Source organism: Neofelis nebulosa, chromosome 14 (genome assembly GCF_028018385.1).
Source record: "Neofelis nebulosa isolate mNeoNeb1 chromosome 14, mNeoNeb1.pri, whole genome shotgun sequence".
Lineage (NCBI taxonomy): Eukaryota > Metazoa > Chordata > Mammalia > Carnivora > Felidae > Neofelis > Neofelis nebulosa.
In genome coordinates this window covers 63,407,159-63,424,230 of record NC_080795.1, presented here as the reverse complement: position 1 = coordinate 63,424,230, position 17,072 = coordinate 63,407,159, and the positions used below count along the sequence as shown (strand labels likewise).

The 17,072-nt window shown below is 40.7% G+C and overlaps 1 protein-coding gene across 10 annotated transcripts in view; it reads left to right on the top strand.

The window, feature by feature from the left end:
* Window positions 1–16,772, top strand: part of ENPP2 (ectonucleotide pyrophosphatase/phosphodiesterase 2) — a 112,211-nt gene extending 95,439 nt beyond the window's left edge. For 5 of the 10 annotated variants that reach the window (XM_058698911.1, XM_058698917.1, XM_058698913.1 and 2 more), the window contains 7 exons: window positions 2,158–2,232; window positions 3,559–3,695; window positions 4,953–5,088; window positions 5,963–6,040; window positions 9,171–9,303; window positions 11,003–11,159; window positions 16,172–16,772. In XM_058698911.1, coding sequence (XP_058554894.1) covers window positions 2,158–2,232; window positions 3,559–3,695; window positions 4,953–5,088; window positions 5,963–6,040; window positions 9,171–9,303; window positions 11,003–11,159; window positions 16,172–16,342 — 887 coding nt within the window. In that variant the 3' untranslated portion in view covers window positions 16,343–16,772. The remainder of the gene's footprint in view (window positions 1–2,157; window positions 2,233–3,558; window positions 3,696–4,952; window positions 5,089–5,962; window positions 6,041–9,170; window positions 9,304–11,002; window positions 11,160–16,171) is intronic. The other 5 variants (XM_058698915.1, XM_058698914.1, XM_058698919.1 and 2 more) reach the window with 1 other exon arrangement.
* The last annotated feature ends 300 nt before the right edge of the window (window positions 16,773–17,072 follow it).

Genomic DNA, 17,072 nt, shown 5'->3' with positions numbered 1-17,072 from the left:
GAACCTTGGATATGCCCAAAATGCCAGAGAAGTGTTGTAAACAGGGAACTTGGGTATGGAATGAAGACTCTGTCTGGAATCTGATGGAGGAGGAACCCAGCTGGGAAAACATGGAATGCATTAGACCCATATCAAGAAATCATGAGGAGCATGTTTCTAAAGTAGAAGGTTGCAGGCTCATCTGCAGGGTGGCTGGTCTCAGGATGAAGATCGTACATGTCCAGAGACTGAGATTCAAGCACACTTTTATGGCTCAAACAGGAACTTTTTGTTAAACAGAAATGCAGTCGGTGGCTTGCCTACAATGTCACAAAAAGTAACAAAGTCAGGCTGTAACCAAGAATCAGTGGTCCGTTGATACTCTGATAAACTGAAAAAGGAAGATCTAAATTTTGATTCTGGACTATAAATTTGTGTTTCTTACTGCAAAGATTATTTCGTCTCTTGCTTAGATGAAGCAATTATGCTTCAGGAAGACCCAAATAGATTCTTTGGGTTAATTGGGGAAAGTGGTTGAATTTTAGGAAACTATCAAAACCAGTATATTGTTTTTTTCTTCATGCCAAATATGTCCAGTTAACAATTGAGAAGAAATCACATCATGAAATATTTGTGCTTCAGCTATGTGCCCAAAACAGCAAATGTGCTTAGCTTGGGAGCTATGAAGTGCACATTTCTTTAAATATTTTTTTTTAATGTTTATTTAGTTTTGAGAGAGAGACAGAGAGAGAGCGCACAAGCAAGGGAGGGGCAGAGAAAGACAGAGACACAGAATCTGAAGCAAGCTCCAGGCTCTGAGCTGTCAGCACAGAACTCAACCTGGGGCTCAAACTCACAAACTGTGAGATCATGACCTGAGCCAAAGTCGGACACTTAACTGAGCCACCCAGGCACCCTTGCAGTGCATCAATCTTTCTTTCTTTCTTTCTTTCTTTCTTTCTTTCTTTCTTTCTTTCTTTCTTTCTTTCTTTCTTTCTTTCTTTCTATGTTTATTTTTTAGAGAGAGAAGGAGAGAGAGAGAGAGAGAGAGAGAGAGCATGAGCACCGGAGGGGCAGAGAGAGGGGGAAACACAGAATCCAAAGCAGGCTCCAGGCTCTGAGCTATCAGCACAGAGCCTGACGTGGGGCTCGAACTCACAAACCGGGAGATCATGACCTGAGCTGAGGTCAGACGTGCAGCTGACTGAGCCACCCAGGCGACCCTGCAGTGCACATTTCTATACACGCAGAGCAGAAGAGTGAAGAGTGAATAGAGATGAAGAAACAACTGAGGAAATCTTTCAAAAGAAAGTGAATCTTAAGATGTCTCTTTTCCTTTTGTCCCCCCCCCCAACCCCCTTCTTCATTTCACTTCCATGGGGGCTGGACTATGTGAGCTTGTTGTTTGTCATCCACATTTGAGTATGGAAAGGGGCACTATTACCAATTATGACAGGGAAGGCTGGGGTCAACCTGGCTTATCTTTGTGCGTTCCATAAAGACTGTACTGATGCCACCTCATCCCCATCCACGATATTCATCATGCTCTGTGTTCCCATTGCACTCTGTAGATATCTCTGATATAGTGTGTATCATATTGCATTTGAGTTATTTGTACCATGTTGGTCTCTCCCATTGAACTGTGAGTTTTTTGAAGGTAAGAGCTGTAACTTAATTATCTTTGCCCAGCATCTCTCTTCTATAGCCAAAGGCCTGGCACAAAGAAGGTACTCAGTAAATGTCTGATGAGGGAGAATACATTAATGATAAATTTGAAGGGAGAGACATGACAGGTCTGTTGGAGAAGCCATTCCCAGTAGAATGAAAAGGAATCACATTGTAATAGCATAGAATTGCTAAGGATGGTTATGACCAGAGTGTTATAAATAAACCAGCCTTCATGGAAGGGGCTGTTATGCGGAGGAATGCCAGTAAATGAGGACTGGAGGGGGAGCCAGGTTTGGTGGAATCTTTAGATTGCCCAAGACTACTGTTGGTGGCTGCTCTTAGGAGGGGTATTGCATGGAAAAACATGGCTGCTGTTTTGTTGTCTCTTAATGGAATAGATTGGATGCTAGGCTTGTATTTGAATTTGGAGGAATGTGTTTGGTAAGCATTAAAACTTGAATGATAAAAAGAGAATAGCTTCTCAAAGAATTTTGATACTTCTGCTTCCAGCTGAAACCAGGAAATTCAGAGGCAACAAAAATGAAAACAAGGAAAACGTTAATGGAAATTTTGAACCTAGAAAAGGTTTGGTTTGAGTTTTGAAGGAAAGTCTGACTTGGTTAACTGCCCCCAAGTACTACTGTTATGATTTGCTGGCTTTTTATTTGTTCATTATATTTTGTTTATATAAGGTTATCATATTATGTTCTAATTTTTAGGGGTGGGTCCCCAAATTTGGCAGCTTAAAAAAGGCTTCTACATTGACTGCTTGCTGAAGAAGCCACATTACCCAGAACAGGCTTTTGCTTTAGTAGGTGTGGGCCCCTTTGCCTCAAGTCAGCAGTTCTACTTGGGAAAGGCTTGCAAAATATTCTCCGGAGAGTTTTCTCTGTTACTTGCATAGAATGGTAATACTTTAATTAAAGCAACATGTATACATAATTTAACAAGTGATTACCAGAACTGATTTTCTCTAATAAAAATAATCATAAACATTTTTTTTTGATGATCACTTAGGGAATTGTGAATTACCTAAGCCTCAATCTCTAAATATTTTGGTCCGTAGGACCCCAATTTCCAAGAATCTATGGAAGTTCTGATTTTAGTCTATCCAAAATGTGCAGATCAAACTCCAGGCACTTATTGTGGGTGTGGAATGAAGGTTTGCACACTAAACTTCCATCTCCTTAAAAGAGTAAGGCTTCAGACCTCTTTCCGCCCCCCCCCCCCAACCCCACAAAAGGAGAGCTTTCTCTTGGAGGTCTACATTCTTATGGTCTTAATCGAGCTCTTTGGTAGCTGATGACCTCCCCTCTCTGTATTTAAAGCACCCTCTTGAATGCCCACTTACTTTATCTATACATGTTCCTTTAAGTTCTTACCTAAAGAGTTTTTCTCCATGTGACAAATCTGCTTACTTTAAATGCTCATCACTACTCACTGTTTATGCTGAAATAATGCATTATTTGAGTTGCAGTTTGCAAATAATGATCAAAGAGTGCCTTCCTCTTAATTAAATCGTTGGCTAATTTGATGAGCCTTTCCAGGGGTCAAATGAATTAATTGTGTAAAAATCACTCCTATTGACTTCCATTCAGCTGAATCGTTTAAAAATTTCCTATATTGTTTCATTCCTATACAGATTAAAATTCTTTACAACTAAAGAAAGTATGAAAATAAATATGGCATTTATATTATACTTTTGATAACTGTAAGATTTGACCCATGCTTAGGTGATCAGATAAACCACAAAGTGTTAGGGGAAACTAACTTGATTAAATTAAGAAGAAGGAACTACACTATTAATAAGTAAGCAAGCAAATTATGGACAACTTGACTCTTCCAATATTTCTTTCATATTTAATATAAAGTTTAATGTGTGTTTAACACAATTTTTGTTCTCTTTCCTAGAGCGACACCTCCTCTACGGACGGCCTGCAGTGCTTTATCGGACTCGATACGATATCTTGTATCACACTGACTTTGAAAGCGGTTATAGTGAAATATTCCTAATGCCACTCTGGACGTCATACACCGTTTCCAAACAGGTCACTGAAAAAACTGGGGCTTTGGGGCTTATATTCTTCATGCGATTACATTCTTTGCATTAATGTAATGATTGCTTGCTTAACAGAATTTTGTCTTAGAAAAGATTTTAATTTATCTTGAAGAAAGAAATTTTATATCGAATCTATTACTGAGTATTGTCTTTAATCTTTATTTATTTTTGAAGGAGAGAGAGGCAGAGTGTGAGTGGGGGAGGGTCAGAGAGAGAGAGGGAGACACAGAATCTGAGACAAGCTCCCGGCCTTGAGCTGTTAGCACAGAGTCTGACGCGGGGCTCGAACTCATGAGCCACGAGATCATGACCTGAACCAAAGTCAGATGCGTAACCGACTGAGTCACCCAGGTGTCCTGCAAAGTATTTTGAATTAGACTTTATTCAATGTTCTTCTAAGAGCTTCATAGGAATATGTTAAATTATCAACGTATTAAAGGAAGTATATACTAACGCTTGTTGCTTTTCCTCTGTTTGCCATTGCCCGATAGTTGCAGAAGCCGCCAAGATTTGACTGTTTGTTTTAATAGTTTATTTTTTTAGAGCAGCTTGAGGTTCACAGCAAAATTGAATAAGGACAGAGAGTTCCCATATACCCGTGGCCCCACACATGCACAGCCTCCCTATCAACATCCTGTTTTTTAATAAAGATTTTATGTTGGGGTTTCAGTTTTGGTGAAGATGAGATAGGTAAGTTTATATATGGAATTAGAAAAGTTTATTTGGCAGTTGAAGTATGTTTTTAATTTCTTATTACAAAGGAACGCTTCTGCTGCAAACACAGCTTCTTGTTCGTTTGTACGGTGTGCATGTACATATGCCCTGGTGCACAGATTTCTATGCAGTCTCTCTTTTTATAGAGGGTATTTCTATATTTTTTCTTAGAGTGTTATTTTTTAAGGCTGTCTTCCATGGAATCCCATCCATTATTTCAACAATGCAATTTCTGCTTTATATATTATGGCTTTACTTAAGACTGATAAAAGTGTTCTGCCACTAAGAAAAAATAAGATCTGGCAAATTCCTGGCTTACCATATTTAAAACTGAAGCCTTGCTGGTTTTTGGGGGGGTTGGGTGAGGAGGCCTCGTTTTAAGGAGTCAGCGTCCAAGTATGAGCTACAGTAAAAGCTAGAGGGGTTTGGGTTCTGGCTGTTCGTAACAGAGCAACTTGGTTTTGGTATTTCCTTGTTGGTTTGGCATGGTCTTTGTGATGGCATTGCTAACTGCCTCTGACTCAACATGCAGGCTGAGGTCTCTGGCATCCCTGAGCACCTGACCAACTGCGTCCGGCCTGATGTCCGTGTGTCTCCGAGTTTCAGTCAAAGCTGTTTGGCCTACAAAAATGATAAACAGATGTCCTATGGATTCCTCTTCCCTCCTTGTAAGTTTTAGCATATCAGGATCTGACCATTCTAGAGGGATATTATTTCGTAGAATCTGGACTGTTAGGATTTCAGTGGTCTTCTTCAAGAGGAGCACTCAAGAGATTGAAAAATTGAACTTCTATGAGATACTTCCGAAATTGGTCAGAAAACAGACCACCTTTCACAAATCCTGTTCTCTAGAATTCTGAAGTGCAGGGGAATATGTAGCGTGCCCCTCACATCATTAATGGGAATCTGACAGTAAAATGGTATATCATTAGGACATTAAGGTTTTAAATACTAGAGAGGTGATGTCTTAAGAATATGGGAAGCCCTGGGGCTCCTGGGTGGCTCAGTCGGTTGAGCGGCCCACTTTGGCTCAGGTCATGATTTCACAGCTTGTGAGTTGGAGCCCCGTGTCGGGCTCTGTGCTGACAGCTTGGAGCCTGGATCCTGCTTCAGATCTGTGTCTCCCTCTCTCTCTGCCCCTAACCCACTCACATTCTGTCTCTGTCTCTCTCAAAAGTAAATAAACATTAAAAAAATATATAAAATTAAAAAAAAGAATATGGGAAGCACTTTAATTATCTCTCATTACCTTGATGACATTTTTAAAACTCTAAAACCTATATACATAATACTTAGTAGACCCAAGACAAGGTAGGAAGAAAAAGCATTGTAAAAATTTGGGGGAGAAAGCTATTGGTGAAGAAAAGAGATTGAGTGGGAGGGGAACTGGGAAATACTGTTTAAAGTAGGGAATGAGTAGAAATAAAAGAGTAGTTCTATACACAATTCACTTCAAACTGTTCAGACCATTTTAGTAGATTACATTTTTATTGATGTTGATTTTGGGAACTAATGGACACTGTTTGTTTGCCTAACATTTAGATCTGAGCTCTTCACCGGAAGCTAAATATGATGCTTTCCTTGTAACCAATATGGTTCCAATGTATCCTGCTTTCAAACGTAAGTCTGATATTTACCTAGTAAACTATTATTTATGAAAAGAAATATTTCTAAATTTACCACTTACCCTTTCTACCTCTATATTAAGTTTGATAATAATATATTTCATGTGTCTAGCCTTTATAATTGTTGAAGAACTTTAACGTAAATTCTCTACTATTAATCCAAAATATGAATCTGTGAGGGAGGTTGGTGGGTTGTTTGTCTCTTGTTTACAATTAAAAAATTAAAGTCACAAGACATGACCCAATTCACGAATGATAGACACTGAACCAAACCCAGTTTGTGTTTTGCTTCTCAACTGGTGCTCCTTCTATTCCAATGCTCATTATATTGGTGGTTAAGAAGGGTCTTCTTTTGTTTTGGAGGCCACTTGATGTTTAACAACACTTATGTTTATTTATTGAATGTTAAAGTAAAAGCCACCAGAACTTTCCCCCTTTAGGGTGGATGGTAATGATGTATTCTGAATGTTGACCTTGAAACCCAGGAAGAACTTTAAAGGATCTTCTGAATCATCAGAGTATTAAATTCAGATGGTCTTAGGGCTTTGTAAATTATTTTAGTTTCTTTGAACACCCATAATGTCTTTGTACGTGACGTAAATATTTGTGGGTGAAAGTGATGCCATGAATGGTATTGGCACAGTGAGCCCTGGTCCAAACACTGACTTCCCTGGAGTTTGACAACTAGCTATATAATTACAGAAATGCTATTTAACCTCTCATTTACAAAATTATGAGATTTTATTGCATGACATCTATGGCTTATATGGATATGATGTAATTGTCCAATGGAATAATCCATTTTCTATTTCTGATAACAGATAATTCACTCATTTGCCCATCCATCCATCCACCCATCCATCCATCCATCCATCCATCCATCCAAAGATAGAGAAAGCATTATGCAATAATTTTTACCTCCTTTTACTGTGAGGAGACTTGTATTCTTATAGGAAAGGTAGGAAAAGGAAGCACCTCTACCTACTTCTACTTGGCAGAGGACCACTGGTTGTGTTCCAGGACTCTTGGGCTGAAATGAAGTGTCAGATTCAGAATGCGTGATTGTGGAGTGTCATCTCCAGTGGCAAGCCTCCAGAATTTGACATCAGTGAAATGGCCAACATGGTTTAGAGGAAAAAAATGTTTATTTGATGTCCTAGTTAGTAAGTGGAGGTTAATTCACAGGTAGAATCCATTGCTTAAGCGTGAAAATTTAAAGAATGCTTTTAAAAGGCAGTTCCCTAGTTTTTTCTTAGTCCCAACTGAGAAACGTTTCAGAAACCGACATAGATAGATTTGTCATAATATTACATGGGATGCATCTTCATAATGTCCACACATCAGGGTTTCCTGAATTTCTTTGTTCTTTGCTGATGCTTTTTTGACCAAGCAGCAATAAAGGAAACACACGGTACCACCCTGAGGCTGGCATGGCGAAAGGCCTTTCACAGAGGGCTCCCTGTTCTTCCCTGGGACTGGTTTTCTCACATGCCACGTTTCTGTGGGTTTGGCCTTTTGACTGTTCTCATTGTTATTTTTCTCCCTTTCTGCCTTTCCAGTTTTTGTGCTTAACATTCGAGCTTTTCTCCCATGGTCCTCCTTTCTCTCTTGCAAATAATTATCTGTGGTATTTTGGCTCTGGTGGACGGCTCTTTCTGAGTAGAGTATCAGAGGGTCTAAAGAATGGTAGAAGCACTAGGGAAAAAACAGCCAAGTACTTTTTCACAGGGGGAGATAAGAAGTGATAATAGCCCAAGCCTCACAGCCCTCATGTAGAGTAGCACGTAGTTCAGTGAAACCTAACATTTCAGAACCAACTCACTATTCGCATTTCCTGTCCTCTGTCATTCCCTTCTTTTGCCTTTCCTTTCTCCCCACTCTGTTCCTCTCCACTCCTCTCTCTGCTTGACTATAATATTACCTGGACCTAATGTGGACAAGGAAGTCCCCTCCAGAGGTGATCTTGAAAATGAGAAATGAGCGATGGAGAAGAAACCAGAGAAGCACAGATAAGGGAGTTTTCCCGATGAAAGGAAGAGAAAATGCAAAAGCTTAATCTGAAATGAGTTTGGCAAATGGGAAGACGGGAAGAAAGCCATGTACCAGAGGGGGAAGGGGGAAACAGAGTCATGCAGGTAGGCAGGGGCCACGGTGCAAGGTTAGGATTTTATTCTAATTGCAGTGATACATCATCTGGAATGTTAGAAACGGGAAGTTGGGAAGAGTGTGACACATTCTGCGTATGGTGTAAAATGATCCGAGTGGCTATTATATAGTGGGCTGCAGGGAAGAGCGAGGTTCTCACTGGGAGCCTGGGAAGCAGTCTTTTGTGGTAGTTCTTTGCAGAGAGGATAGTAATTGAGACCAGGATGGATGCGGTGAAAATAGTTGAAAAGTGGTCAGATTTGGATGACAGGGGTGTATTTCAGAGGTAGCACTGACAAGGCTTGTTCACGTGTGTAGGAAGGAAGGAGCCAGGTCAGGAATGACTCCTAGGATTTGGACCCGAACATGTGGGTGAGTGAGTGTCATTACCTGATGGAAAAGCAGGGAGTTAGAGCAGGATTGGGAATGAAGGCCAAGAATTTTGTTTAGATCATTTTTTGCCAGACATGGTCATTAGGTCAAGTGGACCCTGAAATGGGTGGTTGGATAACATGTCTGGAGCTCCTTGGGAGGGTCAGGGCCAGAGACATAAACTTGGGAACAAGTATATCTATGAGATCATGAAGGAAGAAAAAGTAGATTAAGGCCTTTTTTTCAGTTTCTCACAAACACTGTCCTTCCTCTTTTGACCACACGATTCCCCTTGCCTGTTCTGTTTCCGTGTCTTTGCCTGTAAAGCATCCACTTATCCTTTAGATCTCAGCTCAGTAACCACTTCATTGAGGAACGCTCCCCCGACTTATTGGGCCGGGTTAAACTCCCCTACTGGTGTCTCCATGCCTTTCTCTCTGCTCGTTCATAAATGACACACACAGCTGGTACTTCAGGATGAATTCTTTTCAAGAATCGCAGGAGCTCTACTGTCTCTTGGCTAATGACATTTGGCTGATCCCAGAGAGAATTTGACCAAAGCAAGGGGTTTTGATCATGAAGAACAGATTATTTTTCCCCCCCCGCAGGAGTCTGGAATTATTTCCAAAGGGTATTGGTGAAGAAATATGCTTCAGAAAGAAATGGAGTTAATGTGATAAGTGGACCAATTTTTGACTATGACTATGATGGCTTACATGACACACAGGACAAAATCAAACAGTAAGTTTGTCTTTTCCACTCAGTGTGTGTTTTTAAATTCTAAGATCTCATTCAAGGCTCTTTTTCAAATCTTCACGTACTAGAGAAGAGCTGATAGCCCTAAAGGCCTTTGCTCTTTGAATCTCCTTGTAATTTCTTCAGTGCTTTTGGACGCTTGATTAAATGTCTTATTGGTGGTTGGAATGGAATGGAGTTTTGTGGTAAATAAATGTACTTTTCCATTCCATGAGAGAAAAGTATCAAAAGATTTTTTTTTTTAATTTGTCATTTATTCTTTATCAACTCGTCAGTGGAAAGATGATAATTTTCCCTCATCTCCATTATTTGAGGAGACTTTTGGAACCCCTTAGATATCCGGGTCAGTATATCTTAATAGGAAATTCCATGGAGACTTTTGTAAAATCTAGTTGTTTCTACCCTTCTCCATGATGCTGTTGGGGAGATTAAAAAAAGATAAGGCATACTTGCTCAGAAGGAGCTAACAGTTCAATGGAGAAGGGAAATAGATACAAATATGACAAATTCATAAGAAGTCATTTAATTTTATACATGTGTGAAACAGAGGGGCACAAATGATGAGAAGGTTTAATTGTGATTTACAGATAATTACGAACAATTTTTTTCATACACATAATTAATAACATAGGAATTATCTTACTCCCTTTCTAGTCATCCATACAAGAAATGTCAACTTAATTGTACATTTATTTTATTGCTGATCATTGCTGTAGTTTTTTTTTTTTTTTTTAATTTTAATGTTTATTTTTATTTTTGAGACAGAGAGAGACAGAGCATGAGCAGGGGAGGGGCAGAGAGAGAGGGAGACACAGAATCTGAAGCAGGCTCCAGGCTCTGAGCGGTCAGCGCAGAGCCCGACGCGGGGCTCGAACTCACGGACCGTGAGATCATGACCTGAGCCGAAGTCGGATGCTTAACCGACCGAGCCACCCAGGCGCCCCTCATTGCTGTAGTTTTTAACCAAAATTATCATTTTAGCCATAATTTCAGTATTTTAAAAATGATTAAAATTAAGATAATAGAGAACCAGGTAAGGAATTGTGAGTTTCTGCACTTCAGTTTACTGGAAAAGATTTTTTTTTTCAATCTCTACGCTCATCACTAGCTCATTAGTCCTTAGTATTTCCTTGAGTGAATGAGTTTTCTCTACCAAGCTCAGCATCGCATTGTAGTTTGAAAGGGCTTATTATTGCCCCAGCTTCGGCGTCTCCTGCCTCAGGTCCACTTTATACAATGTTATGCAAGTTCTCTTCCTGAAACATGGATCTCATGATGACTCTCCCTGCCACAGACACCTTCAGTGAGACCTTACTACCTAAACAATAACACCCAAATTCCACAATGTAGCCCTCAGAACCTCCAAAGTCTGGCTTTTATTGACTCTTCCAGCCTCACATTTCTACTGTCTTGAGCCATTCATTGTGTCCAGCGTCTGATCCTTGGTTCAAGCTGTTTTCTTTGCCTGGAGTATCGTTTTCACTCTGCCAAGTTAAGAGAAAGGGAATTCCAGGCAATAAAAACATTGGGCTCAAAATACAGAAGTGGACCACTTTCTTAGAAGTGAAAAATGATTCAGTTGAATGGAAGTTAATTTTCGTGACTTAGGCAATGTTCGTGGGTCACCATTTAAACAAGAAAGCTATGACATGTGTTGTAACTTTATTTTTCCTTCCTGTTCCAGGTATGTGGAGGGCAGCTCCATTCCCGTACCAACTCATTATTACAGCATCATCACCAGCTGCCTGGATTTCACCCAGCCTGCCGACAAGTGTGATGGCCCCCTCTCTGTCTCCTCATTCATTCTCCCTCACAGACCAGACAATGAGGAGAGCTGCAATGTGAGTTCAAAGACAGAGTCCTTTAAAATGATTCATCTTTGCTTCTTAATTTATATTCCCACCATTAAACTCTTATACACTTATTATAAGACATTTGGACTATACAGTAAAACCAAGTGGAAAGAAGAAAAGACCTTTGCTTATCACCTCAGAACTTTGTGTTCGAATGGCTTTTGAATTTTCAGTGTAAGGGTGTGGGGAGGCATGGAAGTGTGCATTCATTGTAGTTCCGATTACGTGTTTGATTTTGTCAAATGATAAAATGCCCAAATGTTTTTGGTTTTGCAAAAGACATGTATTTTGTAAAGGTAGGATAAAAGTAGCAACATTTTGATAATTTTTGAAACTAGGTAAGAATTCACAGGGGTTCATTATATTATTCTTTCTACTTTTGTGGGCATTTGAAAATTTCTATAGTAAAAACTTTTTATAAAGACACATATAGATTGGAGTATATACTTTATAAATCAGATTTTTCATTTGCTGCTAGTTATGAGGGCACTTGTAACAGGTCACCATTCCCAAACAGCACAGATGACACCCAATACCCTTATTCGTAAGTGGAGGCAGCAAGGCATCACGAGAAGGCCCCTGGCAGGGGGGTGGGAGCCATGCAGTGTGCTCCTGGCCCTCTCCTCCTTCTGCTTACACTCAGGGACACATCACATCACTTCCCCAGATCTCTTTGATGTGACAGAAAGACTGTGCTCCAAGATTGATTTTAGAAGCAGTAACCTCTATGATTTTGCTTTATAGAATAGCAGGAGCAGAGATACAATCTACAGAAGAGGATCTTAGTCAGCAAGCACTACTCAGTTCCTAAACTGTGTGTGGTGCTCTGGGAGAAACAACAGTGTGTCAAACATAGGCACTACTCAAGGCAGCCTGCAGCAGGGGGGAGCAGAAAACAGGTGCAGACTTCGCTACCCTACAAGGCAAAGAGCCACGAGAATAGCTTCAACAGAGGTTATCAGTTTCATGGGCAAGGTCGATTTTGGACTAGGGCTTCAGCTGTGGGAGGAGACTGAGGCTATGGATGTTCAGAGCAAAATAAGGGATGCAGGACACAAATACAAAATTTGAAATATGGCCAAGATAGCTAATTAAGCTTGACCAGAATATTGGAATTGAGGGTAATAGGGGGAGATAAGGTTTTTAAAGCTGCTTGGAGGGTGCCTGGGTGGCTCAGTCATTAAGCGTCTGACTTCGGCTCAGGTCATGATCTCACAGCGCTTGAGTTCGAGTCCTGCTTCAGGTGAGCTTGAGCCCCGCTTTAGGTGAACGTGAGCCCCAGGTGATCCCTGGCTTCTCTCTCTCTCTCTCTCTCTCTCTCTCTCTCTCTCCTCTCTCTGCTCCTCGCTCACTTGAGCCCTCTTTCTCTCTAAAAACACACACACACACACACACACACACAAAACAAAAAACAACCCCCCCCAAACAAAACAAAACAAAACAAAAGTTGATTGGAATAAATTTTAAATTGAAGTAGTAGTAATAGAAGCCGTAGTGGCAGAGGTAAGAATCGCTACCATTTGCTGAGTATGTGTTACCACCCAAGTACTGGGCAGGTCCTCGCCATAGATTATTTCTAATCATCTAATTATCCTGCAACGCAGGTATATGTGTTATTCTCCCCGCTCCCATTGAAAAGTTTGGTACATTGTTACCTGGTTAGTCAGTAGGAGAACAGAACTGTAGATTCAAGTCCTCTGACTTCAAAAGCCCATCCTCCTTAAAATTTATCAGATTTCCACAGTAGAACCTTGGGACCTTAGAAACTTTTCTTATTGCACAAGCATTAAATAGCCACGGAAAATGCTGGTGCATAAGAGCAACATTTCAGGGCTCTCCTTTAGGGAGATAAATTTAAGTTGGAAAGGGTCAAGCCTGGAGTTCAAAGTGCTTTGGCAAGATTCACGGGATTGAAGGAACAGAACTGGAAGTGAGGTTGTGGTGTTGGAAATGTAACAAAGAGAGTAGAAGGCAGCAATATTATACTGAAGGATCAATAAGATCGTATAATAATTTGGTAGGAGGTGGAGAAGCAGGGGAACTGCAAGTGAAAGGCGAGCTGTTGTCAGCTTATGGACTTGACCTTCTCCATTTTGATTCTTCGGAAACACGAGGGTGGCTAATGGTGTACCAGGGGGATGTCATGCCTCTGTATAACATGATCTACTTTGTTTGAACTTTAGTTTTCCTAAAAACTTATGGAGAGGTAAAAATTTGTGCAAAAAACTAAACCCATATATTATGGAGTGAAATTCACAATTGCCTTGCACTTTTAAGATAGAGACTGCAAAGACATTTCAGACTGATAGGAGGTCATTTAAGATACAGCTAGATTCCTGGCGAGTATGTGTTCAAGTTTCTCTGTCATCAGGGGAATTTGGTGATGGGACACTGAGTTCAAAGACATTCTTCAGTCACCCCCAAATTGTACATCTGACCAATGAAATCCACAGATGTCCTCACAGCTGTCTCCCTCCACTTTCTGGCTCCTGACTCTGCACAGAGCTTAGAGATATTTCTTGTAGAGTTCATGGCCAGCATGTTTCTTATTCTTATTCTGCCCACACAGAAACCTGTCCTTGCTGTGAATGTCACTTTAAAACTGCTGGGGCTTGGGGCGCCTGGGTGGCTCAGTCGGTTGGGCGGCCGACTTCGGCTCAGGTCATGATCTTGCGGTCCGTGAGTTCTAGCCCCGCGTTGGGCTCTGTGCTGACAGCTCAGAGCCTGGAGCCTGTTTCAGATTCTGTGTCTCCCTCTCTCTGACGCCCCCCTGTTCATGCTCTGTCTCTCCCTGTCTCAAAAATAAATAAACGTTAAAAAACAAATTTTTTTTTTAAATGAAACTGCTGGGGCTTGAATTCACAATTTTATGAGAAAGTGAGGAAGAAAAGGCAGGTGAAAAATAAATGTCCATAGCAAGAAAGATAATAAAGAAGTTCATGGGTGGGTGTTTGTTTGTTTGTTTATTTACTTATTTATTTATTTTTAAAATGTTTCCTTCTCTTCTTCCCTTGGTACACATGAACTTTTATTTGAATTTTATTAGTTTTGCATTTCACCCTAGAGTCTCTCCTAGCAAATACTTTTGTGGATTGCCAGCTAGCATCAGGCAGAAGATATTTTCTTCCTGTGTTGCATAGCCAGCATTTCCTAATGACTAGTGACAGGCTAGATTTTAGCATGTGAGAACCAGAAGAAAATGCCCTTCGAATGAAATTGGCAAATACTTCCCAAGGAAAGAACTAGCAAAAGACAATTTTCCCCCTGAATTCTTGTAATCCCAGCTGGCCACTATTTATATTAGGAAAAACCTTTTTACCCTTTGTCTTTACATTCAAATGACTGCATTTACAAGAGGAAAAATTAGACCACTGAAAAATCAAATAAAGAGTTGAATATGAAAATTCTCCCAAAATACAGCTTCATGCTTACTCTCCTTACTCTGAGGGGGTCCTGATCCATTTGGAGACCTCCTACTTCGTTAATTATATGGTCGCACTGAGGATTGGTCAGTACCGTTGTGGGCAGAGTTATATTTAGGTCTGTCTTTTCCTGTGAATCGCAGAGACCTTGGTTAGCTTGGGTTAGGAGGGTGGGGCATGGAGGGTTAAAATCCTTACTTCCCCAGCCTGGAAAGCAATTTCTTCCTATTTCTTCATTTTGCCTGGGATGGCCAGGCCTCAGTTTCCTGAACCAACACCCTCGTGGTACATATTTAGCACTGGCAAAAGCTGCTGTAGCTCCCTGTCCAGGTCTGTGTGGGTTGGAGCTTTCCGAGAAAACCCATTGCAGGTTCTTGGACTTTGGTGGGGAGTTCATTGAGACCACTGGTGGTGGAAGACCTGGGCGAGGGCATTTCTGAACATACTCAGCCCTGGACACGCAGCCACCCTTCAACTTGTGGAACAGCTCTTGAGGGCCATTGCAGTTCTGGGGGCATTTGGGAATGAAATTATTTGCAAAGGCCCTCCTGCCTCATGTCTACTAGTGAAGGTAGGCATTTCCCCCACAATTCCCAGAGCTCTCAGATCTCATGCTTTCTCTCAACTTCGCACCAAAGTGAAAGAAGGTATTTTTAAAATATAAAAGATTACTTGTCCTAAAGTACCTTTTAATTTCAACTGAGACACAAATAAATTGTTTGGTGTGGGACATCCGGATGTCTTTCATCTGGAATTTGTGCCAATGAGACAGTCTTGGCAAGTAGCTAAGGCAGAAAGAGATTTCCTTCCTCTTCTCTATGATGTTTCCCTACTTTGTCTTTTGTTCCCCTTCTTCCTTTCTCTTCTTCTTCCTACTTTGCAGGGAGCTGCTGAAGTCAGCATTATTTTCCTTGTGAGCCAATGAAGAAAGTCTAGAGAGGTCAAGTGGGTTGCCAAGGTCTCATAGCCAGGAAGTGGTAAAGCCACAATTCCAACCCAGGCCTGTTGGGCCCCCAAATACCAGGTGTATCTTGAGCTGCTTTAAGTTGAACTCATTATTTGAATATCAATTCATTGCAATTTAATAGATGATGTACTTGATATTGCGGGTTCTTCTGAAAGACCAGGAACGCACACGCGAAATTCTGTGCATTGAGCGTAAGCTCTTCACTTTCCTTAGGAGCCAGAAGAGCATTCCAAGTTGCTCTGTGCCCAACATTGAAGCTTGACAGCAGCGGGGGAAGAAAGTAATTACTGAATTCTCCAGGGCCTTTGGTTTTTGTAATTTGGATTTATGTTCTGAAAACCTATTGAGTCAAAGGCCCTTTCACACCACATGTCTCCTTTATTTGGTACAGCTAATTGCTGTCAAAAATGTTAACAGCCAAGGACAGGTATTTGTGGTGTGTTACCAACAGGAATGTGGTAGAGTGGCCAGGGAGGCCAGGAAGGAATCACAGGCGCTGGCTCTGGGTGCAGGAGTATGGAGGGGTCGTTTGTGTACCTGCACCAAATTGATCATCTGGAGAACCTCCTCTGGAAAATTGTGACTCTGATTGTATTCTGTTTCCATTGCAGAGCTCAGAGGACGAGTCGAAATGGGTCGAAGAACTCATAAAGATGCACACAGCTCGGGTGCGGGACATTGAACATCTCACCAGTCTGGATTTCTTCCGAAAGACCAGTCGCAGCTATCCAGAAATTCTGACGCTAAAGACATACCTGCATACATACGAGAGTGAGATTTAACGATCTGACCATCTGCAGTGCAGTCTTATCAACTGGTGTATATTTTTATATTGTTTTTGTATTTATTAATTTGAAACGAGGACATTAAAAAAAATGTTAGTGTTTTAATCCTGTACCAAATCTGACATATTACGCTTGAATGACTCCACTGTTTTTCTCTCACGCTTGATTTAGGTAGTCTTATGTTCCGAGTAGAGCTTGTAATAAATACTGCAGCTTGCATTTTTAGTGGAAGCTTCTAAATGGTGCTGCAAATTTGATATTTGCATTGAGGAAATATTAATTTTCCAGTGCACAGTTGCCACATTTAGTCCTGTACTGTATTGAAATACTGATTTTGTAAAGTTGCATTCATTTACTGTTAATTATGACAGACATATTTAAGCCTTTTAGACCAATCTTAAATATAATAAATCACACATTCAGTTTTTTCTGGTTTTATTTGGCCTTCATTTCACTTATAAATTAGAGTGTTTGCTTCTGGTATATTCATGCATGAAAAGTATACATTTTCTGTATTGGGCCTTCTTCCTTGTTGAATATAATTCATATAGTCAAAGGAACATCCATGCTATTCAGCCATAGTGGCCTGGATGAGATAGTTTAGGTACACATCTCTGGGAAATCAGAAGGGCAGAGGGCAAGAGAACCAGAAGACCTCCAGAATACCCTCTGTCACCAGTCTCTTTTAAAAATATTTTGAATTTTGGAGGAGTAGGTTCTTTTGATA